General features: G+C 43.7%; 1 protein-coding gene across 6 annotated transcripts in view; it reads left to right on the top strand.

Annotated features, from left to right (window-relative positions):
• Window positions 1–26,372, top strand: part of EXOC6 (exocyst complex component 6) — a 254,284-nt gene that overhangs the window by 21,927 nt on the left and 205,985 nt on the right. For 4 of the 6 annotated variants that reach the window (XM_033941888.1, XM_033941883.1, XM_033941884.1 and 1 more), the window contains exons 2-4: window positions 23,052–23,223; window positions 25,663–25,710; window positions 25,809–25,899. In XM_033941888.1, the coding sequence (XP_033797779.1) occupies window positions 23,052–23,223; window positions 25,663–25,710; window positions 25,809–25,899 (311 nt within the window). Of the gene's footprint in view, window positions 1–20,491; window positions 20,594–23,051; window positions 23,224–25,662; window positions 25,722–25,808; window positions 25,900–26,372 lie in introns of those variants that run through there. The other 2 variants (XM_033941885.1, XM_033941889.1) reach the window with 2 other exon arrangements.

Here is a 26,372-nt window from a genome sequence, read left to right as displayed (position 1 = left end):
CCACTGCGGCGCTAAAATCCACGCTATGTGTTAGTAAAGGAGTGGGTAATGGTTTTTTTCTTGTTTTCCTACTATAAATCAAGGGTGCGTCTTACGGTCTAGTGCGTCTTACGGAGCGAAAAATACGTTAAGTTGCTGCATCACATAACTGGATATTTCTAGAGTTGCAGAATAGATACGACTTGAGGCCTTATTAAGGAAATGCACCTTTCAAACTGCCTTTCCCTCTCATCTCCTCTACTGGAAAAAAACACACACAAAAAATCACGGACATATACATACATGTACAAACATATGCATTTACAGGGAAGACGTATGAAAAGGGACATTCATTAAATCCAATGTACCATCTGAAAAAAAAAGCTGCTACAAAAAGCAATCTACAAAGTAGAAAATATTTCATAAGTGCACACTCTTAACCTATGCACTATCAAATACTGTGTTCTGAACCAAATTGTGCACCCAGCCTCCCTCACTCCCTGCCAGGCTCTGCACCCTGTCCCTCCTTCCCTGCCAGGTTCTGAACCCTGTCCCCCCTTCTCTGACCCGTAACCTGCCACCCTTATCACCTCTGGTGGTCTAGTAGTAGGCTGGGATAGGAGGGATCTGTCCTCAAATATACAGTAAATCCCACCAAAGGGTATTCAAGAGAGATTGTGGAGGAAGATGGCCTCAGAAACCTACTTGGATACAGATATTCCAATCCAAGGATATTTTAATTCAAAGCCAAGTTGTTAAAGGTTTATAACTTCCATTACTGACAAAATTACCTCCACCTCCCTATTTGTGTAAACCAAATTGTACCGTATCGTACATTAATTTTTTTTCTTTTTACAAACAGTAAAACATCACTTATCTTTAAAGTGTGCAGAGTACTGATAAGCCTGACGGGGACCCGTTTCGCCGCTAAAAGCGGCTTTTTCAGGGGTTTTCAGGACACTTTATTCAGTCTCCCGCCTCACTTGGGCTGTTTATTTCTGTGAGTCCAACGAGAACTGACATAGCCATTCAGAAAGCGGGGTGGGCCCAGATAGTGTCCTCCTGCCAGCCCTACCAGGCTGTGTTATTAAAAGGTACCAGGAAGGGGAAGAGGTCATCTTCACTCCATAAGATGCACTCACTTTTCCACCTCAAAAAATGATATAGTGGAAGGCAAAAACACACTACAATATGAGCTAAACGAAACCCCATGTGGAGGAAAAGCCTCAGACAAAGCCCTCCCACCGCCACAACAGTGGCTAAGGTGTTCAGGTGGGGAACCTCAGAGGCATAAAAACCTCCCGTGGGGACCACTATGGCTCTATTGTGTTATAAATAAATAGATGAATAAATAGTGAAATTAAAAGCTAGGTCACACTTTTAAAATTCAAAATGATTCAAAACCGTCACTGAAAGTGACTCAAAACTTATCTTTTGTTTGAGAGCTCGGTCGGAATACCAACAGTGGCCAGTGTTTCACATAATGCTGCCTCAGGGCGTAATCTCCGATCGCGAGCTTTCAAAAACGGACATGCTGACTAGTGTCTCAATACACAAAAGATGTCCCTACGGGAGGTTTTTATGCCGATGAGGTTCCCCGCCTGAACACCTTGGCCACTGTTGTGGCGGTGGGAGGGCTTTGTCTGAGGCTTTTCCTCCCCATGGGGGTTCTTTTAGTTTATATTGTAGTGTGTTTTTTGCCTTCCACTATATCATTGTGAAAATGTTTGTTGTTAACACATTTCAGATTTTTCACATATTCTGAGTTTGGATACACACCACACACATCAAGAGCAGATAAACATTTTTTAATTCTATTTTGTCCACATTTTAATTTTCTTCTTAAATTCTGTTGCCATGAAGATGGCACAGAAAACACATTTTTAAATATCAAGGACATAAATGGAATAGCAGCCATATAAAATAATAAAATCTGAGCTGCATTATCTTTATCTAAGGTGTGTTTCCAGTGATGAAATTAAAGCAATAAATTCAGCTATGAGCTATTATACAGTTACTAGTATAGGGCTGTATAACCATGCTATTAAAGGACTGTTTAAAAGGATTACAACAATAATGTGAGTAATATACCTCAGTGTTTACATCACAGCTACCATAAAGCAACTCTGTTGACAGATGAACTAAACTTCCTCCTTCTTAATTGCTAAGATATGAAATAAACATTGGTAATTGCACTTTTATTAACTTTCCACAAGTAATTCAAAAGTTTTATTGTTGCTGCTTAAATATGGAAAAATTATGTCCTACCTGTTCATTTTCTTTCCTTTAGAACAGTGGTCTCAAACTCAAACCCTTTGCAGGGCCACATTTTAGATTTGTAGGTACTTGGAGGGCCTCAGAAAAAAATAGTTAATATCTTATTAAAGAAATGACAATTTTGCATGAGGTAAAACTCTTTATATTTTATAAATCTTTCCTTTTGCTAAGTCTTAATAATAATATTGTAATTTATAGCTAGAGAGACATATAATAAAGAAACTGTTTTATTTTACTTTTGTGATTATGATAAACATACCGAGGGCCTCAAAATAGTACCTGGAGAGCCGCATGTGGCCCCTGGGCCACAAGTTTGAGACCACTGCTTTAGAAGTAGCAGATGAATCCAGAGACTAGTGGGATAGCACACATACATCAGCAGGTGGAGATAGAGAACTGAGTTGCAGGTGTATATCTTGGATGGAGCCCCTCTTACCAGCCAGTATCGCTTAATGTCCAAGCTTCTGGACAATGCAGTTGCAACCTAGCCAACTTCTTTCCCATAAACAAAATAAATCCTGACCCCCCCAACCATGAAGACAGCACCTGCGAGAAAAAAATCCATGAACAATACCTATCAGGTGGGGCTCTGGATTCATCTGCTGTGTCTAAGAACATAAGCATCGCCTCTGCTGAATCAGACCACAGGTTCATCGCGCCCAGCAGTCCGCTCCTGTGGCGGCCCCCCAGGTCAGTGACCTCTAAGTGATCCTTTATTCAAGACATTTTGTCCTGTGTAGTACACCTCTAATTATACCCTTCAATCCCCTTTTCCTTCAGGAACTTGTCCAACCCTTTTTTTGAAACCCAAAATCGTACTCTGCTCTACCACCTCCTCTGGAAGCACATTCCAGGTATCCACCATCCTCTGCGTGAAGAAGAACTTCCTAGCATTCGTTCTGAATCTGTCTCCCTTCAATTTTCTTGTTCTTGTTTCCCCCACCAGTCTGAAGAGTCTGTCCCTCTCTACCTTCTCTCTAAAGGAAAGAAAATTAACAGGTAGGACATAATTTTTTCTTCCGTAGCACCATCAGCAGATGAATCCAGAGACTAGTGGGATGTAGCAAAGCAACTCGGGTGGGGCGAACATGCTGTCTCTGCGAGCACCAAAGCACCTAAGGACGCCTCCACACGCTCTGCCACATCCAAGCAGTAATGCCTAGAAAATGTGTTGGAAGATGATTAAGTGGCCGCCCTACAAATCTCCTTCAGGGAAATCCCCCTGGACTCCGCCCAAGATGTAGCCATCGCTCTCATTGAATGAGCATGTAGAGCTCTGGCACCCACTTGCCTGCTAACAAATAAGCAGAAGAAATAGCCTCTCGGACTCACCGAGCCACTGAGGCCTTAGAAGCCGCCAAAGCCTTTCTAGGACCCGAAAAGAACACAAAGAGGTTATCCAAATGCCAAAATTCATTAGTAACCTGAAGATATTGCAAAAGCATTCTCTTTACATCGAGCAAATGCAAGGCAGGAAACCTTGACCCCAATCCTCTTCCCTGAAGGACGGTAGAAAGAGAACCTGATTAACATGAAAAGGAGACACTACTTTTTGGAAGAAAAGAAAGAATTGTCCAAATTGAAACTCTGGCCTCCGAAAAACGTAAGAATGGATTCCTGCAGGATAAAGCCTGCAACTCAGAAACCCACTTGGCCGAAGCTAGGGCCACAAGAAAAATCGCCTTTAAGGTAACATCCTTTGAGTGTTGCGGTATCCAAAGGCTCGAAAGGTGCCCCTTGTAAACCTTTAAGGACCACCTTCAGACTCCAATCCGGACAGGGCCTCCGCAAAGGAGGCCTAATGCGGTTAACCCCCTTAAGCAACCGTACCATATCAGGGTGAGACCCTATGGACAAACCTGACACCTTCCCTCTGTAACGGGCAATAGCCGCTACCTGAACCCAAATGAAATTGTAGGCTAACCCTTTAACAACCCCTTCTTGCAGGAAGGAAAGAATCTGAGACAGGGAAGCCTGAAAAGGAGAAAACTCAAATTGAATACACCAAGCTTCAAACACCCGCCAGATCCTAGCATAAGTCGTAGAGGTAGACTTCTTCTTTGCCTGCAGGAGAGTAGAGATAACCTGCTTGGAATACCCCCTACGCTGCAGCCTCGACTGTTCAATCACCAAACTGTAAGACCACAGCGGAAAGGAGCATCTCCCTGAACCTACTCCAGTGGGACGCAGATGGGCGTCCCCCGTCACCGAAGTGAAGGGACCGGTGACCCCCCTCCCCTGAGGATTTTAACATGAGGGCTGCAGACAACCCTGAAATATCCACCCCGCTGCGAGCTGGATGAAACTTTACTCACCCCTTTACCATCCAGAGAGGAAACCCTCTCTACAGGCGCTAAGGAGCCCTTGGAGGACCGAAGGCCTATCCTACATCCCGTGCCTGTTGGGGAACCGGGGAACTGACCGCAAGGGACTAAAAAGACATACCACCTGGAGTCCCCCTCTCCTGGGGAACTAAATGATCCACTGGTGGGCCCTCCAAACCCTGGAATAGAGCCCCGGGCCCTTCCGACCAGAAACCATGGCCCTAAGGCTCACTGGCCTCAGAGTGAACATCTCATAATCTCCTATCCGGCCCCTGCTCACAGGGATGTCCAGAACGAATCTTGGCCCATTCTGCCAGCAATGAGGCCATCCACCCCCTTTCACTCGGCGGAAGGAGCCAAAATCCCGTCATTGTGGAGGGTGTGAGGACTGAGGAGGATCTACCCTCAAGGCCGAGGGTTTGGCAGGGTGAGACGGGCGCCGCTGTGTAACCTTGGACCTGGTACTATAAGCTGCTGAATAGGAGGCCCTATATGCTGATTTCCCTGGGCTATACCTCCTGGTATCCCAAAAACACGGCCTAGATGAGGGAGACCTAGGTGCCCTTCTGGACCTATCCTCTGGCAACCTCTGAGACTTAGAATCTCCAAAATCCTTCACCAATTCTTCCAGATCCTCTCTAAACAGTAACCTGCCCCTAAAGGGAAGACGCACCAGGCATAATTTGGAGGCAGTGTCCGCTGCCCAATGTCGCAGCCATAGGTGCTGCCTAGAAACTACTGCCAGAGCCATCTGCTTAGCTGAAGCTCGAATCATATATAAGGCATCAGCCAGATATGCCAGCCCGAACTCCATATCTGGAAAGTCAGGGGGCAAGCTCCACCAGCCTCTACCACCCCATCAGTAAATAACTGGATCCACTGAAGACGGGGTCATGCTGCATAAGAACTGCATACCGCTGCCTGCGCAGCCACATCAAATGAAGACCTTTAAAGAAGACTCAATTGTCCTATCCTGAGGATCATTCAGAGTAATACCTCCCTCGATTGGCAGAGTAGTTTTCCTAGTGACTGCTGCTACTAAGACGTCCACCTTAGGAAGTTTAAACTTATCCTGCTCCTCGAGAGCCACAGGATACAATGAACACATAGCCCTTGCCACCTTGAGGCCTGACTCAGGCATAGCCCATTGCTTAGAAATCAACTTCTGCATGGCCTCATGCACAGGAAAGGTCTTAGGCGGCCGCCTGGTGCCTGCCATAAGGGGATTGGGCACCACCACCCCCCCCTTTGTATCCAGTAGGGAAATGTACAGATAGTCCATAGCATTAGAAATAAAGGCCGTCAGCTCCTCCCTATGGAGCAGGCGAAACACTGAGGGATCATCCCTACCAGCCTCTTCTATATCCATGTCCTGCACCCTGGCCTTTCCACTCCCACCCCCCACCCCCTGGAACCGAACAGAGGTAGAGGGCTCTCCGGGTAAGCAAAATCCTCAGCCTAAGGCACCCTATGCTTCGTGGCCCCTGTAAGACCAAACTGTGGCTGAAATGCCGCCCCCGGGCTACGCCACCATTGCAGAACCCCTTCCCTCCGCCCGGGCTTGCCTTCTGCTGTGAAAACACCTTGTACAGCAGAAGCACAAACTCCGGTGAGAGGTTACCAAAGGCCGCAAGCCCTTCCGGTGCCACCGCTCCTGGCATTAGCACTCCTCCTGCCGCCGCAGCTGAGGTGGACGGCTGCACCTCCAAAGCCGCGGCCAAATCTGATCCTGCCTTCTTCTCCCCAAGCGCATCTTTGGTGCAGGGAGGATGTGCACCTTCTGGTGCCAAAACAGCTGCTGAACCCGTGTCTCCTGTGCAGCCGGCCAAACACAGCCCCGCGAACAATGCTTTACAGCCTCCGCTGCCATTTTTCCCCTCCCGGTAAAGAACAATACAGGGGTACTCATGTGCTCCTGTCCTGAAAGGCCTATACCAGCACAAAGCCCCATTGCTGTGCCGGTAAACCTAGTCCAAGCCAAATGGCAAGGTTTGGGGGGGGGGTTCCTCTTATGGGAAAGAAGCCCTCTGGACCAGGAAACTTTCTTCACGGGCGGTGAGGGTGGGGAAAGGACCTGGGAGAGCCCAGGTGTTGCTACCAAAGTTGGAACTGAAACCTGCCGACACCCCCTAAGCTCAACTGGAGCCTAAGCAGCAGGAGCAACAGCCTTCCACACAGGAGCCTCAGAGATCCAGAAACTTATCGGAAAAGCAATCATCCAACCTGCTGGAGATAGAGCATACTGGCTGGCAAGAGGGGCTCCATCCAAGATATACACCTGCGAATCAGTTCTCTATCTCCACCTGCTGGTAGATATGTGCTATCCCACTAGTTTCTGGATTCATCTGCTGACAGCGCTAAGGAAATATCTTTGTCTTCAAATATTTTTCGTTTATCTGCATTTCTGTATGACTGGTATGCTCTGTGGGGTACATGATATCTGTTACCTGAATAAACATATGTTTACTAGCGTAAAACTGATTTAGGAAATTGCCCACTGTTACTTCAAATAAAGGTAAACATCTTGCATACATTTACCTGTAGGGAAAAAGGAGTATTTTGGAACATAGAGGAGGCTAGGGAAATTTAAAGAGTAAGAGATAAGTTTCCAAACCCATATTCCAGTACAATAGGTGTGTCATTCTGGTCAAGCGGGTTATCTCCCCATGGCCGTGAGTCATATGCAGAAGGAATCCACTGCAGCTTTTTTTCAGTGATCTTCCTACATCACTGGGAGCTATACTGCCACCTACAGTTTTTCCCTTCTGTACGCAAGCCGGAAGGAGTGTTTCTGTTCTGCTCTCCCTTTTTCTTATTTTATTCAGTGTTTTTTACTTTTCTTTGGTGTGTGTTTTAACTGCTCGGCGCTTTCAATTTGGTATCAGTTCTGCCTGCATAGAGAAGAAGCAGACTGAGGTCGGCAGCTGACAGGCTGATCCTTGGTGGTACCTGTTAGCCAGCTTACACAAGTATTTCTGGAGCTTGGGGCTCTCCCACTTTCAGTCCCTCACCTACTGCTTAGCAGGAGTTCGAACATAGGCTGTTGGCTTCCATAGGAGGCTCAGTGGTGTCTGGCACTGGCTGCATTTTTTTGCCTCTCCCCTTCTGGTAGTGCATCTGTCGGTCCGCAGGGGTGGGGGTTTGGTCAGATGCCGTGTCTGACTGGCAGCCCAAAGATCAGTGTTGAAGAAATCTTTCCAGCTACTGTAAAGAGCTGAGGCAGTCTGCAGTAGTGCTGCCCGATTTGCTGATTTGAATCAATTCACTTTCTAAAAAAAAAAGACTCACCGATTCAGTGAGTCCTGACTTCTGACATACCTCTGGGCCTACTAAAGTAGTGGTGGTGGTGACTGGCTTGACAGATACAGTGCGGTGAACAGGCTTCTCCTGGTCTGCTTCACTGGGGCCTTCCCTCTGCCGCATCACTGATGATGTCACTGATGATGTGGCAGAGGGAAGCCCTAGTGGACAAGCTGTGAGAAGTCTGTTCACTATGCTGATTCTGCCAAGCTGGTCACCGCCACCACTGCTGATACTTTAGGAGGCACAAAAGGGTGTGTGTGTGTGGGGGGGGGGTGTTGTCCGGAGCTGCTACACAGGAAAATAGGAGGGATGAAAAGCTGCTGCACAGGGGGATAGGAGGGATGGAAAGCTGCTGCACATGAGTTGAGAGGATAGATGAAGAATTGGTAGAAATGGGATGAAGGAGAGGAAGGGAGAGATGCAACAGAGGTAGAAAGGGGTGAGAGGGAGATATCCTGCATATGGTAGAGGGGAGGGATACCTACATGGAGAAGAGAGAGGAAGAAATGTTGGGACATAGGGTAGAGGACAGGAAGAGATGGTGCTTGGGGTAAAAGAAATGGTCATATGATAATGGAGGGGAGGAAGGGAGATATGCTGCATGGAGGAGAATAAAGAGGTTTGAGTGGGACAGAAACAGAAATGTTGGATATGGCAGTGGAAGGGAAGGTATAAAAATAGAAAGATGGATGGTGAGCACAGAGAAAGAAGAAAATGTCATATGGGCAGGAGACCTTGGCGAGCGAGTTAACAGAAGACAAACAGAAACCAGAGCCTGGGACCAACATGATTTGAATAATAAAATGTCCAGACAACAAAAAGTAGAAAAATAATTTTTTTTCTGATTACAATATGTCAGGTTTGAAATATGTATCCTGCCAGAGCTTGTGTTAGACAACAAGTATGAGCTAGGACCTAACGAAGAGAGAAGAAAACTTTTTTGTTTGTTTTGGTTACACTACAGCACCGGCATGAGGCTGGAGAGGGTAAAGGAGGATGGGGTGGGTGAAGAGGTTACAAAATAAACCCACTAGGATGTTCGAAAAAAGTGTCCTATTGGGCAGGAAAAGTGAATTGAATCAAAAAATCAATTCAATAGGTTAAATTGAATCAAAATTTATTTCCCTAAATTGGGCAGCACTAGGCTGCAGCACATTGCCAGCACAGGTCACAGTGAGTAAGGCTGTTAAAGTCTATGAGGTGACTCGGGGGGGGGGGGGTGTGTGTGTCTGAAAAACAGGTTTTTTTGAGGGTTTCTGCATGTTCCTCTTCCTTTGCCCTCCTGAAAAATCCTAAATTTGCTGGTTTTGACGTGTTAGTTTTTTAAGCTTTTTCAGGTGTGAAAATCTTGACGGCAGCCATTTTGGATTTTTAGCAATCTTTTTTTCAAAAGTTCTCTGCACTTCCAAAACTTGAATTTCTGTCTCAAAACTGGTTGGGATGGAGTCCTTGGGTCTTTTACCCCAGATTCATGCCTCAATTGTGCAAATTCTGCATTTCAGGAGCGTTCTTGTACCACATGCCACGCAGTGCAGACTGGAATATATGAACATAAGAATTGCCGCTGCTGGGTCAGACCAGTGGTCCATCGTGCCCAGCAGTCTGCTCCGTAGGTTATTGAGCAAGATGAACTCGTTGGGACTAGGAGAAACACTGACAGCGTGGGTAGAAGACTGGCTAAGCGGCAGACTTCAGAGAGTAATGGTAAACGGCACTCCCTCAAAAACGTCGAGAGTGACCAGTGGAGTACCGCAGGGCTCGGTCCTGGGCCTGATGCTATTCAATATCTTTGTAAGGGATCTGACTCAGGGACTTCGAGGCAAAATTACATTGTTTTCCGACAATGCCAAACTATGCAACACTGTGGGCAGGGCAACTGAACCTGACAGCGCAAACAGGCTGAACACTATGGAACAGGACCTGCTTTTATTGGAACAATGGTCCAGTGCTTGGCAACTAAACTTTAATGCCAAAAAATGTAAAGTAATGCACCTTGGGAGCGGAAATCCATGCAGAACATACACCTTGAACGGGGAAAACATATCAAGACCTGGGTGTTCTCTTCAGGGAAGATATGAAGGCTGTCAGTAAGATGGAGAAAACTTCAGCAAAGGCCAGACAAATGCAGGGTTGCATCAGAAGGAGCTTTATCAGCCGAAAGCCTGAAGTCATACTACCGCTATACAGAGCCATGGTGAGACCTCATCTGGAGTACTGTGTCCAGTTTTGGAGGCCGCATTATCAAAAGGATGTGAAGAGGATGGAATCCATCCAGAGAATGGCCACTAGGACGGTATTAGGACTTAAGGACATCCCATATGAAGAACGTCTGACCAGGCTACACTTGTATTCTCTCGAGAAGCGCAGAGAAAAGGGGGCATGATAGAAACATTCAAATACATCACGGGACATATTGAGGTGGAGGAAGAAATCCTTTTTTTTAAAGGGTCCCACGGCGACAAGAGGACATCCGCTGAAACTCAAGGGGGGGGGGGGAGGTTTCATGGTGACACCAGAAAGTACTTCTTCACTGAGCGGGTGATTGATCAATGGAACAGTCTTCCATGCCAGGTGGTCGAGGCCAGTAGCGTGCTCGACTTCAAGAAGCGATGGGACAAACAAGTAGGGGTACCACAGAGTTATGCCAGGGAGGGAGGGTTAGTTTTGAGTGGGCAGACTTGTTGGGCTGATGGCCCTTATCTGCCGTCATACTCTATATTTCTATGTATTCCAGGTGGGGCCGTACCATAGCCTGGTACAGCGGCATGATACCTTCTCTTCGTGATCCCCCTTCTTAATCATTCCTAGCATTCTGTTCACCGCATTGCACGGACAACTTCATTTACTTGTCAACCAATACTTCCAACTCTCTTTCCTGGGGGGTCTCTCCGAATACTGCTCTAGACATCCTGTATTCGTGTATAAGGTTTTTGTTATCAACATGCATCACCTTACACTTATCCACATTAAACCTCATTTGCCATGTCACGGCCCATTTCTCGAGCGTGTTTATGTCACGTTGTAGGTCTTCGCAATCCTGTGTGTCTTCACTACTCTGAATAACTTCGTATCATCTGCTTAACCTCTTCTCTACGGACTCAGATATCAAAAACGGCGGCTAGCCAACTTGGGTGGCCTTTTTTTGTTTTCAGGACCTGGACATAGTGACCATCATGCGTGTAAGGATGTGGATGCCTTGTAGCCTAAGAAACGCAAAGTAGAATCATCACAGGGTGACTCGACACTCCCTGATACAGATGCCTTTTCAGACTTCTTGAAATTTTTGTGGAAAGCCTTTCACGAGAGCCGTGCTTCTCCTGTGCAGTCCTGCTGCACGTTAGACTTGCCTCATCAAGGCGTAGCGTCCCAAGGCACATCATCTTCACAATCTGCCACTGTTCAGGATAGGGAGACCTCTCTCCAGATGATGATGATGATTTTACTGATCCCTTATTTTCTGTGGATGCTCCTCCTGTGCCCGGGGACCTGGGACCATATAATGGCACTTTAGATCCTGTTTTGGTTTCAGAACCTGGGGATGATCACAGGGTTCTGCCTTTATTTAAGTCTACTGCCGTACCGGATCTCATTTTGAAGTCTCTGCATGAGCTTAATTTGGAAATACAGCCTGCTCCTTCTACCTCCTTCTACCTCATGTATGAAGTGAAGGTTCAGTCCTCTGTTTCAATAGCATCCAGACAGTAATGTTTCAAGTGTATTAATTTTTGATATCCTGCAAATCGTTGAACAGCTAAGCGGCTTACATAAAATAAGTACAAATATTTAAAAATTAAAAAAAATTGAATTAAACCTCTTCCCAAAAAAACATTAGAGCAACAAAATAATTATAAAACAATATGTAACACAAAAGGATAAGGGAAGAAATATAATTTATGATAGAAAAGTATAGGGGAAGGATAATATATGAGGTATAGGGATGGTCTATAATATGCTTCATCTGGTAAGATTGATAGTACAGTACAGTATATAGAAGCTGAAGTTTATAGAAAAGCATTGGAAAATAAGAGTTTTGAGATGTTTCTTAAAAATTTGTGGAGAAGTCTAAGGTTACTAGGAAGAGCATTCCATAATTTTGGACCCTGAACGAAGAATATTGAGTCACAAATTGAATCAAGAAATATTTCTCTAAAAGTGGGAACTACTAAGTGATTGTGATTTAGGGATCTTTAGAGTTCGAGATGGAGTGTGGTAAAGTGTTTTAGCGCAAGCTGGCGTGGTAAATACTCTGCCGAATTGAATGAGCATTGGAGCATTTACCTCTCCCGCCTGCGCTAAAACACTCTACCACAGCTTGATAAAAGGAGCCCATAATTTGTACAATGGAACACTTTAAATTTATGATACCTTTTACTGCATACATTTTTCTATATTAGCTACTGGAGGTCTGGCTCTGCAGGCATGATGTCTTGAAAATTAATCTACAGAATCATTCGCCCACACAATACTGTAACTTGTTTTTCCTGGGATCAGAATGGCAGAAACGTTCTATTCCATAAAAAAGGGGCAGACAGATTTGAAGAATCCTCTCAATTTGATTCTTCCACAAGATGGAGCTCACTGCATGCATATAAGTGCATTGCTGTAGTTTTACTTCTTTGGACCTACTTAGATGATCACTGACTTTAGTGTATCTGGACACTTACACCTAAATTTGTTTTACTATACATGAGGTGGTGAAAATAAAATCTAACGATCATTGCTAAACCGGTTTTGACTGGTTTAGTGACGATTGGATTTGCCGACCTGATGCACAAAATGGCTCACCGCGAGGTTTTGTGCATGATCACTCATTCTCTGATCTGACCATGCAAATAAGACCATTAAAATTGAAATGCCATTTAAACTAGCAGAGCAACTGATGCTCTGACATGGTTTCCCAATGCACAAAAAAGTGATCACTTTTTAAAAATTTATTTAAATTTCAAATTCCATACAAAGCATAAACTTTGAAAGAAAATTAAAGCAATTCTACAGCCAATTTTCCATTGGACATCAAAATGAACCAAAAGAAGAAAAATAATCCACTCTTTATATAGTCCTTAATTGAGAGGCAAGAAAAAAGTCTTCCAGGAAAAGGAAAAAAAAATATTAATACAATCAATTTAAACAGAAATAGAACAGATCAATTCAGCATTATTACAGACTTGATTTAGCTATCCTTCTCAGTGATTTATGTGCAATCCTTGATTTATTTGATTTTCTAGCCTGTCCTCCCAAAAGAGCTCAGAACAGGTTACAAATCAGGTACTCAAGCATTTTTCCTAACTGTCCTGATGGGCTCACAGTCTTTCTAATGTATCTGGGGTAGTGGAGGATTAAGTGACTTGCTCAGGGTCAGAAAGAGCAGCACGAGGTTTGAACCCACATCCTCAGGGTGCTTAGGTTGTAGTTCTAAGCACTATGCCACACTCTCCTTCTGGTAGAATAGCACTATTAGTCTCTCTTGACCTACCTGTGGCTTTTGACTTAATAGATCACTAACTCTTACTTTCTCAATTAAGCAAGGATTTCAGGTACAGTTTGGTCTTGGTTCTCTTCCTTTCTCTCTGATAGAATATTCACAGTAAATCATCTCATGACATTTTCATCCAGTTACAATATTACATGTGTTGTTCCCCAGGGTTCATTACTTTTCCCAATTCTTTTTAATATCTTTCTTAGTCTTCTTATCACTCTTGTACAGTCCTTTATCATTAAATGCTTTTTCTACATGGATGATATTCTATTAGGTTTTTCCATGCTCCCCGCTAGTCCCTGATTTATCTCCACTCCAATCTTACCTTGATGCTCTCTCATACTGACTATATGATTTATCTCCACACCAATCTTACCTTGATGCTCTTTCAAACTGACTTTATGATCATCGTCTAGTCCTTAACCAGTACAAGACTATCACTTGTTGGATCGCGGGATCTCTCCCTCAACCAGCCCTTTACTCCGGTCCTTTTCAACATTTTTATCTCTCCCTGTCAAGAGTTTTTGGTACTTTGGGGTAGTCCTAGATTCACAACTCACTTTTCATCATGATCACATAACACACAAATTATTCAATCCAGTTTTATAACCCCTCTGCCAGTTATGTTATCTTCATTCATTTCTAGATTTTGATGTTCTATATACCCTTACTCACTCTCTTTGATAATTTCAAAGCTAGATTACTGCAATTCTATTCTTCCAGGCATAACTATTACACAGCTCAAACACCTGCAGAATATTCAAAATACTTCTATTTCACATGCTATGCCATGCACATCACTTTGATCATATTACCTCCCCTTTTTTTTTTTGAGACTACATTAATTACCAGGTAAATATCGGATCATTTTTAAGATTTTCACTCTAACACAGAAGACACTGCAGTGTTCTCCCCAGAATTTTTTTCCAGCAGGGTGGCATGAAAAAGTAGCTGGGTGGGGCGGGATGTGGAAATTTGGTGGTTAGAATAGGGTTATTAAATCTAGTGGCGTACCTAGTATATATGACAGCCAGTACTGACCACTTTTTAACAACCCCCTCCTCAATATAAAAAAGTTATTTTTAGTAATAATCCATGAATCACACAATAAGGATGCACCTAGGAAAAGGCAGCACTGCAGTGAGTACTAGAACACCAACAAACACATTGTAAAACTAAACAAGCCAGATCTTGTACAGTTGATGCTAACAGAAAAAACCATGTCCTTTTCATACACACTCGCCCAATATGGAATAATCACAAACTTAAAAATAGAAATATGTAGACAAAAACTGAACTGCCAAGAAACCAGACTCTGCATACAATGCAACACCACAGAAACAGTGACACATGTCTCCTAATACTGTGCAAAATATAAAGACAGTAGATGTAAATTTGAAAAAGGTGATGCATAACAATCACCACTTTACAAATTAACAAATATAAATAAAACAAATAATGAGAAATAAGAAAATATCATTTTATTGGATTAATCCATTTTTCAATTAGCTTTCAGAAGCCAAATAGTTTTTAAAAACAGTACAGTATACTGCTGTTATGATATCCTGTCCAGACCTGAGCAAAGGGGTTTAGTCCAGAAAAAACTGCCTTATTTCCATTTCCTATTTATAAACTTTTATTAATACAGTTACAATACTACTTGATTCTAAGTAAAGCAACAAAAAAAATTCTTTCTACCTTTTGTCATTTCTGGTTTAATCATCTTCTCTTCGCTCTCTTCTTTCTATTTAGCGTTTGTCCTCTCTCCCTTCCATGCAACATCTGCCCCCTTTCTTTGCCCCTTCCATCCACTGTCCACCCTCTCTCTTCCATATGGCATCTTCCCTCTTTCTATGTCCTTTTAATAAACTGTATATCCTGTACCATTTCTCTCCTTTATACATAATTCATTTCAGCTTCACCCCCTCCCCAATGCTCCAGCATCTCTCTCTCCTCCTTTCCTTCCTTTCTTCCCACTCAACCCCATGGTCTGGCATCTCTATCCCCTTCCCTCCCCCCATTCCCTGGCATTTCTCTCCTCTCCTTCCATCTCCTCCTCCCCTCCATTATTTGGCCTCTCCTTCTTGCCTTTCCCCTGGTCTGGCATCCATCTCCTTCCCCCCATGCCCTGACATCTCTCCCTCCCCCTCCATGGTCTGGTATTTCCTTCCCCTCCCTTTTTCCTCTCCTCTCTCTTCCATGGTCTTCCTTCTCCTTCCTTCCCTCTCTCCCCCCAATTGGGTGCAGCAGTAGCAGCATTTCTCTTCCCCCTCCCCTCCTTTCCTATATCACACACCCGTCAGCAGTGCAGCATTCAGAACTCGCTACAGGTTAAGGCGGAAGATAGGAGTCGGAGGGAGGGAAGCTTACAACTTGCTGCTCTTGCTTGCTTCGGGTCCTGCCTTCGTGGATCTATCATTCTTTGGCTTTTTCTTTTGTAAAAATCTGGAATGATCTTCCTATAGAAATTAGACTTTTCCCTTCTCTGATAATCTTTCAGAAAACTTTAAAGACCTATCTATTTCAGAAAGCTTTAAATGATAAATAAGGGATTGCAATTAATGATTTTCTTGTCCAATTATTTGCTTTCCTGTCCTTTCAATAACTTTGTGTGAACCGGATCGAGCCCCATAGTCTGGATGATCCGATATACAAGACTAAGAATTGAAATACATGATTTTTTTTTTTTTTGGGTGACATGCAGTCCTGGTAGTTTCTATCCTGCAGTATAGGGCTACTTCACTTCATTATTAACCGATTCAAGGGAAAGTACAAGAGAAGCCAACATCATAAACAAAATATAATGAGCGTAATCAGCAAAAACACCATGTACAACAGTTTAATAAATTAATGTACCTACGGAACTTAGAAGATACAGCGATTAAAATTTGACAAACACATTAGAGGCCAGATCTTGTTATTGGCTTATTTATTTGGATTTATGCGCTGTGTTTTTAGAAAAAAATATCACCCAAAGCAGTTATATCAAGTATAAATCAGACATAAGGCAATAAACACTGACTGCAACAAAAATATTAATTTAACAGTAGGCATTTTGGCATCATAGTATCCTATTTACAAGGTCAAAGCAGTACACATTAAAATATCTTAATGGACTGGGGGTAAGTGATGGTAGAAAATACATAAAGTCTTTGTGATGGCTTTTGGAAAATCAAAACTCATTTTCATGAAATACAAAAACAGAAATGGTAATGGAAAAAAAACAACCCTGCAGCCTACCCAAAAGGACTTTTTTTGTTGTTGTTTATTTTTCTTTTATTCGAGTTGGGTTTGTCGAAAGTGGTACTGCAGTCCTAAGTCCCAGCTTTAAAGTCTGCCCTTACTGTTTCTCTATCAGTTTGCCATTTGCTCAAAAGATCAGGGCAGGAAAAAGAGTCGGATGCCCTCCCTCAGCCACTGTGCCCCACGGTGTGCCGTATCGCTCGGCCAGGGTTCCTGCTGTTACCTTTTGTGACCTCAGCCATGCAAACCTACTCTGGGGCCCAAAGGAGTGGGTTTCATGGGCATGCCGCCGCAAGCAGGAGGGTACCAGTGGCAGAGAGAAGAGAGAGCAGCGCCACCCCAAAGATGGGGGCAGTGCACAGAACCAGCCTAAAACTCGCTTAGAGGTGGCTGAGGAGGAGGAAGCGGTGGCAGCAGCGCCTGCTGCTACTAGCCTGGCCCTTTCCCCATGCAGGGTGAACCACACCTATGGGGAGTGCGCACACAGTCACATGCCCCCCAGACCCATGGGTTCAATTCACTACAGGCTAAGGCGGGAGATAGGGTGAATCAAAGGAAGGGAGGGAAAGAAGCTTACAACTTGCTTGCTTCGGGCCTTCCTCGCTGCCGGGTTCTGCCTTCGTGGAAACAAAGTAGGCAGGACTTGGCAGTGAGGAAGGCACAAATCAAGCAAGTTGTAAGCTTCTTTCCTTCCCTTCCTTTGATTCGCTGCTCTAACTCCCGCCTTAGCCTGTAGCGAATTGAATCCCCAAGCTGGTGAGAGGTTTAAAAAAGAAAAAAAATGTTGAGCAGCAGCACCTTCCAGATGACAGCCAGGCGCTCACCTAAATTAGCCGGGTGGAGTGCCCGGCTAAAAGGCGCTAGGGAGAACACTGCACTCAGGCTAACTACTCTATCTCTCTCCTTGATGATCCCTTATACACCATTGGCTCTTCATTCCTTGGATGAGAACTGTTTGGTCCTTCCAGGCCCTAAACAAGTTAAATGGCAATCTATCGGAGCATTAGCTTTTTACTTCATTGCCTCTAAACTCTGGAATGACTTACCTTCTCCCCTTCGACTTGAACCATCATTTGGCAATTTAAATCACTATTGAAAACACATCTCTCATTTAGCTTTTCATCTAGAAAATATTTAAACATGTTTGTTGTCTGGACCTATATGAACACAGATACCATAAGAATTTTTTAGATTAGAATGATTATTGTACTTTCCTATCTGATATAATGAAGTTCCTTTTAAATAATTTGGTTTTATATTGTAAACCACGTTGACCCATTCATGGATAAGGCAGTATATCAAGTCTAAATAAACAATTGTCTTGCCTCTTAATCCAGCCCTGTTCTAAGTTGAAAAATATAAGATATCAATATAGTGTGTATATGTATGTATGTATATATATATATATATATATATATATATGTATATATATATATATATATATATATATATATATATATATGTCTCTCTCTCCTTGCCCGCTGCCTGTCTGTCATTTTTTCTGTTTGTGTCTCTCCCTATGTCCTTAGTGCCCTCAGTGCCTCTTTCCTATGTCCTTAGTGCCCCTTCCTATGTCCATCGTGTCCCTAGTGCCTCTTTCCCATGTCCTTAGTACCTCTTCCTATGTCCTTAGTGCCCCATTACCTCCTTCCTGTGTCCATAATGCCCCCATTGCTTTCTTCCCATGTTCTTAGTGCCCCCAGTGCCTCTGTACTGTGTCCTTAGTGCCCCCAGTGCCTCTGTACTGTGTCCTTAGTGCCCCAGTGCCTGCGTACTGTGTCCTTAGTGCCCCAGTGCCTGCGTACTGTGTCTTTAGTGCCCCAGTGCCAATGTACTGTGTCAGTGCCCCCAGTGCCTCCTTCCTGTGTCCTTAGTGCCCCCAGTGCCTCTGTCCTGCTTAGTGCCCTCAGTGCATCCTATGTCCTTAGTGCCCTCAGTGGCCATTTCTATGTCCTTAGTGCCCCCAGTGCCTCCTTATGTCCTCATCATTATCTTCCAGATTTTGTCCCATCCCCACCCCCGATGCCAGCCTGCCTGCCTCCCATCCCCCTGAGCAACATGTTTCCATTTAACCCCCCCCGATGCCAGTCTGCCTGCCTGCCTCCCATCCACCTGAGCAGCCTGTTTCCATTAACCCCCCCCATGCCTGCCTGCCTGCCTCCCATCCCCCTGAGCAGCATGTTTCCATTGAAACCCCCCCACCCACCCTCCGATGCCAGCCTGCCTGCCTCCCATCCCCTTCCATTGCCACCCCCCACCCCTCCGATTCCAGTCTGCCTGCCTGCCTCCCATCCCCCTGAGCAGCATGTTTGCATTGAAACCCCCCACCCCCCTCGATGCCTGCCTGCCTTCCATCCCCCTTCCATTAAAGCCCCCACCCCCATGCCTGCCTGCCTCCCATTCCCCTGAGCAGCATGTTTCCATGGAAATCACCCCCCCCGATGACAGCCTGCCTGCCTTCCATTGAAACCCCCCGCCCCCTCTCCGATGCCAGCCTGCCTGCCTGCCTCCCATCTCCCTTCCATTGAAACCCCCCCACCGCCATGCCAGTCTGCCTGCCTGCCTCCCATCCCCCTGAGCAGCATGACACCTCATGGCGTTTGCAGGGGCTGGAGACGCATGTGCGCGACTGTGCTCTCTACAAACCTCCCGGCTCCAGCGGAGTAGGCAGCACCAGTGGCAGCAAACGAGTGGTGAACAGCAGCCCCGCTCCGGCCTTTGACCCTCCACAAACCTCCCGGCTCCAGCGGCGTAGGCAGCACTATAAACACGCTGCTTCACTCCCTTCTCTGCCGAGTTCCTCTGCCACGTCTCTGATGACATCATCGGAGACAGATGCGGCAGAGGAAATTGGCAGTAGAAGGCCGCGAAGCAGCGTGTTTAAAGTGCTGCCTACGCGGCTGGAGCCCCAAGGTTTGTCGGCGGTGGGAGGGTCAGGAGCAGGCCAGATCGAGCAGGACAAAGGCAGTAAAAGAAGGGGGAGGGGCCGAACGGAGCAGGGAAGAGAAGGTAAGAGAAGGGAAAGGGGGGGTGGGGAAAAATGCTGCTACTGCTTCTGCACAGGAAAGGGGGGGGATAGGAGGGAAATGCTGTTGCTGCTGAATAGGGAAGTGGGATGGAAATGCTGCTGCACAGGGAAATGGGGAAAAATGACAGACAGACAGCGGGAGGGAGGGAGACAGAAAGAAAGACATAGGGGCAGGGAGAGGGACAGAAAGACAGACAGAGAAAGGGGGCCAGAGAGAGAGTCAGTGGGAGAGGGAAAGGGGGCTGCTTTGGGGGGAGGGATGTGCTTGGGGCAAACAGCTTTGCTCTGGGGGGGAAGACAGAAGGGGCCATGGAGAGACAGGGAGAGGGAAAGGGGGATGCTTTGGGGGAGGGGTGTGCTGGGGGGAGACAGAAGGGGCCATGGAAAGATAGGGAAAGGGGGCTGCTTTGGGGGGTGGTGTGCTGGGGACAGACAGCTTTGCTCTGGGGGGGAAGACAGAAGAGGGCCATGGAGAGACATTTGGGGGGGAGGTGGGTGCTGGGGGCAGACAGCTTTGCTCGGGGGGGAGGGGAAGGGGAGACAGAAGGATACAGACTGCGGCCAAGGAGAGAGAGATAAAGAAAGATAGACAGATACATCTATTCTAGCACCCATTAATGTAACGGGCTTAAAGACTAGTGTATGTATAAAATCCCAGCATGATAGTCCAATTTATAACCTTTTCTTTAGTAGCCAATCAATGTAGTCACCTTCCTTGTTCAATATATACTTGAGGACCTTAGGCATAATGTTTTCCTCTTCTACTATCTATATATTCTCCTTCGCAGATGATATCTTCCTCCTTTGTCCAACCAGAGTTCTCTAAGATACCCTATTGTACTTTATGAGGATTATCGAAAATCTGAGTGTGCAGTCACAGAAAAACTTCCTCAAACTCAATATTAAAGTACTTTGGTTTGGTGACTGATTTGCTACCATGTATCGACCTGGTGCTGGCCACAGGTGAGACACTTAAGACTCAGAATGACTCTAAAATTCTAGGTGTCGCTCTGAACTCTCATCCAACTTTTAGAGACCAGATTGATCTAGGATAAGCAGCATAGAATCAGTTTTGTTACTTGGGATTTAGGTAGATGCTTGGGACCTGGATTGGCCACTGTTGAAATCAGGATACTGGACTTGATGGATCTTTGGTCTGTCCCATTACGGCAATTCCTATATTCTTATGTTCTTATGACTCCTTAGTCAAAAAATTATTCTTCAAGTTAAGACAATTAAGAGCAATAAGGTCCGCCCTAAGCTAGTCCAGCTTTAGAAGTCACTCAGGCAGTCCTTTTCTCATACTTGAATTACTGCAATATATGAGGATGCAACTACTTAGAACACAGTAGCTAGATTAATCTGTAGAGTTGGGAAATTTGGGAAAGCCAGTCCACTACTGCAAGAGCTTCACTGGCTGGCTACCAGTGAAAAAAATGAGTGATATTTAAGATCACTTGTATAGCCTGCAAAGCAATTTACGGAGATAACTCTACTGAACTTATATCAGCCATCAACATTACACATTCTGTCCTCAACACAAGAACCACACAGTACCTCAAACTGAACTTTCCATCTCCCAAACGTGCAACGGAAAAAGAAGTTTGAGTCTACCTATGAATTTCAAGGCTTCAAAGTGTGGAATACTCCACTCTTACTTCTACAGCAGCTGCCCAATTACTACAGTTTCAGGAAAACGCTAAAGACCTATCTGTGCAATTCACAAGTTGCCTATCCACTTATGTCTTCTGTAATCCTAATATAACCCAAAAATTACTCATCTTGATTGTAAACTGCATTGAATCCTAATTGAAAATTGTAGGATATAAGTAACTGTATGGTATGGTAGTAACAGTCCTCAAGACCATAGCCATTCTGCAGCATTAGAGTATGACATGGGGATGGGGACATGCAGTAATTTGCAGTAAACTTTATTTATTTAAACTGCAGTAAGTCTACGGAAATTACCACAGGAACGTGGTGGGGATGAGGTTAAAGCTTGTAGAGATGGAATGGGGTGGGGATGAGGACAAATTTCATCCCCATGCCTTTCTCTAGCTCCTTCCTACATGCAATGTTGCATCATCTTGTATCACTTCTTAACCTGTTTAAGTACAGAAGACAGTTGTATAGTCTGGATGTGACATTAGTGATAGGGCAAGGTTGATTGTTGATGATTTATTCATTCACAGATTAAACTCATAACAGTATATTAATTTAATATCTACAAATATACATGTAATGTTTTTCTTTGGTTATATTGGTTATAGACCTACAAGAAATGTTGTATAATAATTACATAATAAAATAAAACTGCAAAACATGCAGGGGCAGGGTCACAGCTTGCAGGAACAGGTTGTGGATGGAGTCATGGCTTGTGGGCATAGGGTGGGGATGGATTTTGAGTTGTGGGGATAGGGTGGGAATGAAGATAAACCTTTATCTCCATGCCATTCTTTTTGCAGCACTCTCCAAGGCCTGATATGCATACATTCTAAATATGAGTAGTGTAGCTGTTGATTAATGGCCAAGATTCTCTAATTCCTGTGCCTCTGATTGCTGCTTTTACAGCATCCCCAGACCCTTCCTGTCTGAGAAACAGGAGACAGGTCCTGTGACTGAACTTGGGTATCCTGCCTGACTGCTTAGAAAATTACCATTTGAGATGTTGTGCCAACCCTTTCTTCATAGATTAATAAAATATTGTTTATTTCCCAATAACATCTCAAGGCTCATGCAAATGTTTATCTGCCCCTCCCCCGCCCATTAATTCCTGTCTAGACTAGTACAACATGCTCCTACCACTAAATGACCTCCTTCTACTACATTATTCTGTATATAAAATTCAGCAGTATGATTAATCTACCACTGACACCATTATGATTATGTAAGCCATTGCATTTGCTCCCTATCCTCCTGCATTTTGATTAAGCTTATACTTGCCTATAATTATTCACCTCTCTTATTTCCCCTTATTTGGTCATCACGTGAGCTGCTTTTATCTGCTCCCTTTTCATCGGCTCCAAATATCATCGCTTCTGTTACCTGGCTCTTTCCACTTATGCTCAGTGACTTTCCTGAACACATGGCACTAGTTGTCTTCTTTAATCAGATACCGTTTCAACTTGAAAACTTACCCCGTTAAGCCTGCATTTAATATATATAACTGCTCATATAAAAAAGAACATTTCCAGACTGGGAATGCCTTATCTGAAGATACTGTCTCAAAAGTTGCCCCTCATCAATTTAATCCTACATATCTTAAATCTTAGTAATGACATTGCCGTTTACCCAAAACCTTCCTATCTTGACTAGATTGTAAGCTTCAAGGGTTTGGAACTGTCCAATATGTGTACAGCACTTTGTACAAACTGGCCAGCAATAAATATACTATATGTAATATAATATGCTGTTTTAACAGATCTGTATATGATGACCAGCCGAATGCGCATCAGAGGTTTATGGAAAAATTAGATGCTCGTATTCGTAATCATGATAGGGAAATTGAAAAGATGTGCAACTTCCATCATCAAGGGTTTGTTGATGCTATCACAGAGCTTCTCAAAGTAAGGGCAGATGCTGGCAAGTTAAAGGTAAGAGACAGAAGAAATTTCTATTTAGCATTGTATGTGGTCAGTGAGTGCAAGTGGATGGTGGGTGTTATTTTTCTACTGGGTACTTGTCATAAACACTCTAAGCATGGAGGCTTCTGTGTCAGCTCTTTATAAATATAAAACGATTGAGAGTTTTAAAATATTCCTATAATACAACGAAAGCATGTCAAGTTGTTATGATAGAAGTTAAACTTAAAAATAAAATTATTATATCTTACACTTACTTTTACAAAGCTGTGGGAGAGGTTTTTATATAGGTCGGCGAGGTAAATGCTCTGACGCTCATAGAATTCTTATAAGCATCGGAGCATTTACCTCGTTGACCCATGGTAGAAACCTCTACTAGCTTTGTAAAAGGAGCCCTTAATTTTTTTGCAGCAAATGTATAAGATTATATATACATTTTTTTTACTTAAAATATTTTGGAAAATGATGTTGAATGAGGGATAAATCACATACTCTATGCCAGTGTTCTTACAACTTTTTGACACCTATGGACTGACGGGAATAAAAAAAAATTATTTTGTGGACTGGCACCGGTCCGCGGACCGGCAGTTGAAGAACACTGGGCTACGTTGTGGGCCAGACCCCACCCATCTCTGCTCAATCTCTGCCCCAGATCCTACCCCCATAATAGTACTAATTATAGCACCATTTTTTCCATTCATTTTTCATATATATACTGTACACACAATATAATCTGATTAACAACACATAATAGTTAATCACAAAATTAAACTACACAAAGCACACTGTATGCTTTTCAGTATTCATTCCTACCAGAAAACAGATAACCCCATGGAAATACAGGACCAAAAACTAAAAGTACAAATATATACAAACAAGCCCTAAGATTCAAGACTCTGTATGCTGTACAACCCCAGAGAAAAAGAAACAAATGCATTTCTTCCTGAAAAATGCAAAATACAGACAGCAGATATAAATTCTCAAAATTGACACAATTCAATCACTAAATTTAAAAATAAAATCATTCGCCCTATCTTTGTTGTCTCCCTCCCTCCATGCTGTGCTTTACCTTCTGGCCTGCTCCCGCCTGGCCATTTTATACCGCTCCCAGTGTTATCTTCGGGCCGGCTCCCTCTTCCTCACTGCCGCAATTCATAAAGCCGCGGGCAGCAGCTCCTTGCGCGCTGGAAGCCTTCCCTGTGACGTTGCGACGAAAGAGAGAAGGCTTCCGGTTCAGATGCAGGATGCGTGTAGGAGCCGCTGCCTGTGGCTTTGTGCAATGTGGCAGTGAGGATCTCTGCCCCAGTCGGCCTGAAGATAACGCCGCATCGATCGTACCGCGGACTGGTGGCTGAAGAACACTGTCTCGATCCCGATGCACGTGCCAGCCTTGCGGACCGGCAGGAAATTTCTGCGGACCGGCAGTTGAAGAATACTGCTCTATGCTACCCTGTTAACAGTCACTGTTCTTTAAATATAACATAACTAGATTGCTTCTTTTTTTAGTTTTCTCATTTTTGACAATGATATTTATCTTTTAGTAGATGAAGGGCAAACATTTTAAAACCAAGGTATGATGTGTTTTTAGAACTTTGTAGCTTTTATTTTGCATTTGTATACCAGCAATTTTGTTTAATAATTGCATTTTCTCTAGCTAAATGAGATGTTAGATTTTTGCTGTTTTGTTAGGCTGGAGTTTGGGCTTTAGTCAAGTCAATGCAAAACAGTGGCCGTTAAATACTTTAGCTCTCTTAACACTTGGAGACAGAATGAACATAGTTCATCAAGGATTACGATTCAAAATGCATTATGTAAAGGATATTCAGATAACAAGGGACCAAACAACATCAATGAGGTCATTGAGCATCTTTGTTCTGAAACTAATGAGATTTTTAATAAACTAGAATGTGCTTCCTTGTTATGATGACCTAATGAATCACTTAGTATGTGGGAAAATCTGAGATTGAGCTATGTCTGCACCTGCAGCATTAAAATGTTGCTAGAGTTTGGAGATTTTCATGTTTGATGTTAATCAACTGCCCAGTGTTTGCATTCAACAAAGTATGAATGTTTAATTACCAGAAAGTGTAATCACCATCACTTGCAGACAGTGAATAGCATACAGAGCTCATTGAGGGCACCAGAAAGGGACCAGTGGTCAATTGGGTCAGGGATTTGAATTGTTTGACATATGTATAGAAAGTAAGGTTCAAATATCCTAACTGTATTTGAGAAGTTTGCCACATAATCTGTTAGAAAGAGCTGTCATCAGTAATTAAAGTTAACAAAAGCCCTTTGCGATCAAAGTTCAAGTTCAGATTGTAGAGTTAATTTGAATTTGCATTCCTTTGTTTTAAGTTTCTCATGAAGCATGATCTGATTACAGGGCTGAGCAGATGCATCAGTACACTATATGCATATTTGGCTAACAAAGATGAAATTATTTTTAAGGTCCAAGTTACTGACACCAACCGAAGGCTTCAGGAAGCTGGAAAAGAGGTGAGAAGGAGGTAATTCTTTTATATGTGCACATAGTGGGTATGTTACTGAAGAATTTTTTATTCTCTAATTATAAACCACATATTTTGATATCAAAGGTGATAACGCAAACAGAAGAGAGCATTCGGTGTAGAATTCAGCAGAGGAATATTGCCACCGTAGTGGATAAACTGCAGCTATGCCTTCCAGGTAATTTTAAAAACATTTTGATATAAAATTGATGTTAAATCAGTTAAGCTGAAGTGACAAAAGGTTACATAATCATGGTCTTTTCCTCTCAGCACATAGTTAAAAGAAACTGAGTATGCTTTTGTATGTTCCCAGGTCCATCATGATGTACCTACAAATTTTGTGCCTCTGTCCTAAGCATTCAATTTTAATCTTTGTAAATCTGTGTGAACTAAGGCCAGTACTGGGTAGGCTTGCATTGCCTGTTCAATGGCTGGGATGGTTAAGATGTGCTGTAGTGAGCTTTGATGGAGATTTCAGTAGATGGAACCTAAGCACATTACCGGGCAGGGCTCTGGGTTTCTGGCCCAGAAATATCTAAGAAAAAGGACCATTTAAACTAGATACACTTTCCCCTCCAAATCCGTGGTTTTAGCATCCACGGATTTGGTTATTCGTGATTTTTAAACAAAAAACATTTTAATTTTGGGGGC

This window comes from Geotrypetes seraphini, chromosome 4, assembly GCF_902459505.1.
Source record: "Geotrypetes seraphini chromosome 4, aGeoSer1.1, whole genome shotgun sequence".
In the NCBI taxonomy this organism is placed as follows: domain Eukaryota; kingdom Metazoa; phylum Chordata; class Amphibia; order Gymnophiona; family Dermophiidae; genus Geotrypetes; species Geotrypetes seraphini.
The sequence above is the reverse complement of the archived record's forward strand: the minus strand, read 5'-3'. Positions and strand labels throughout refer to the sequence as shown.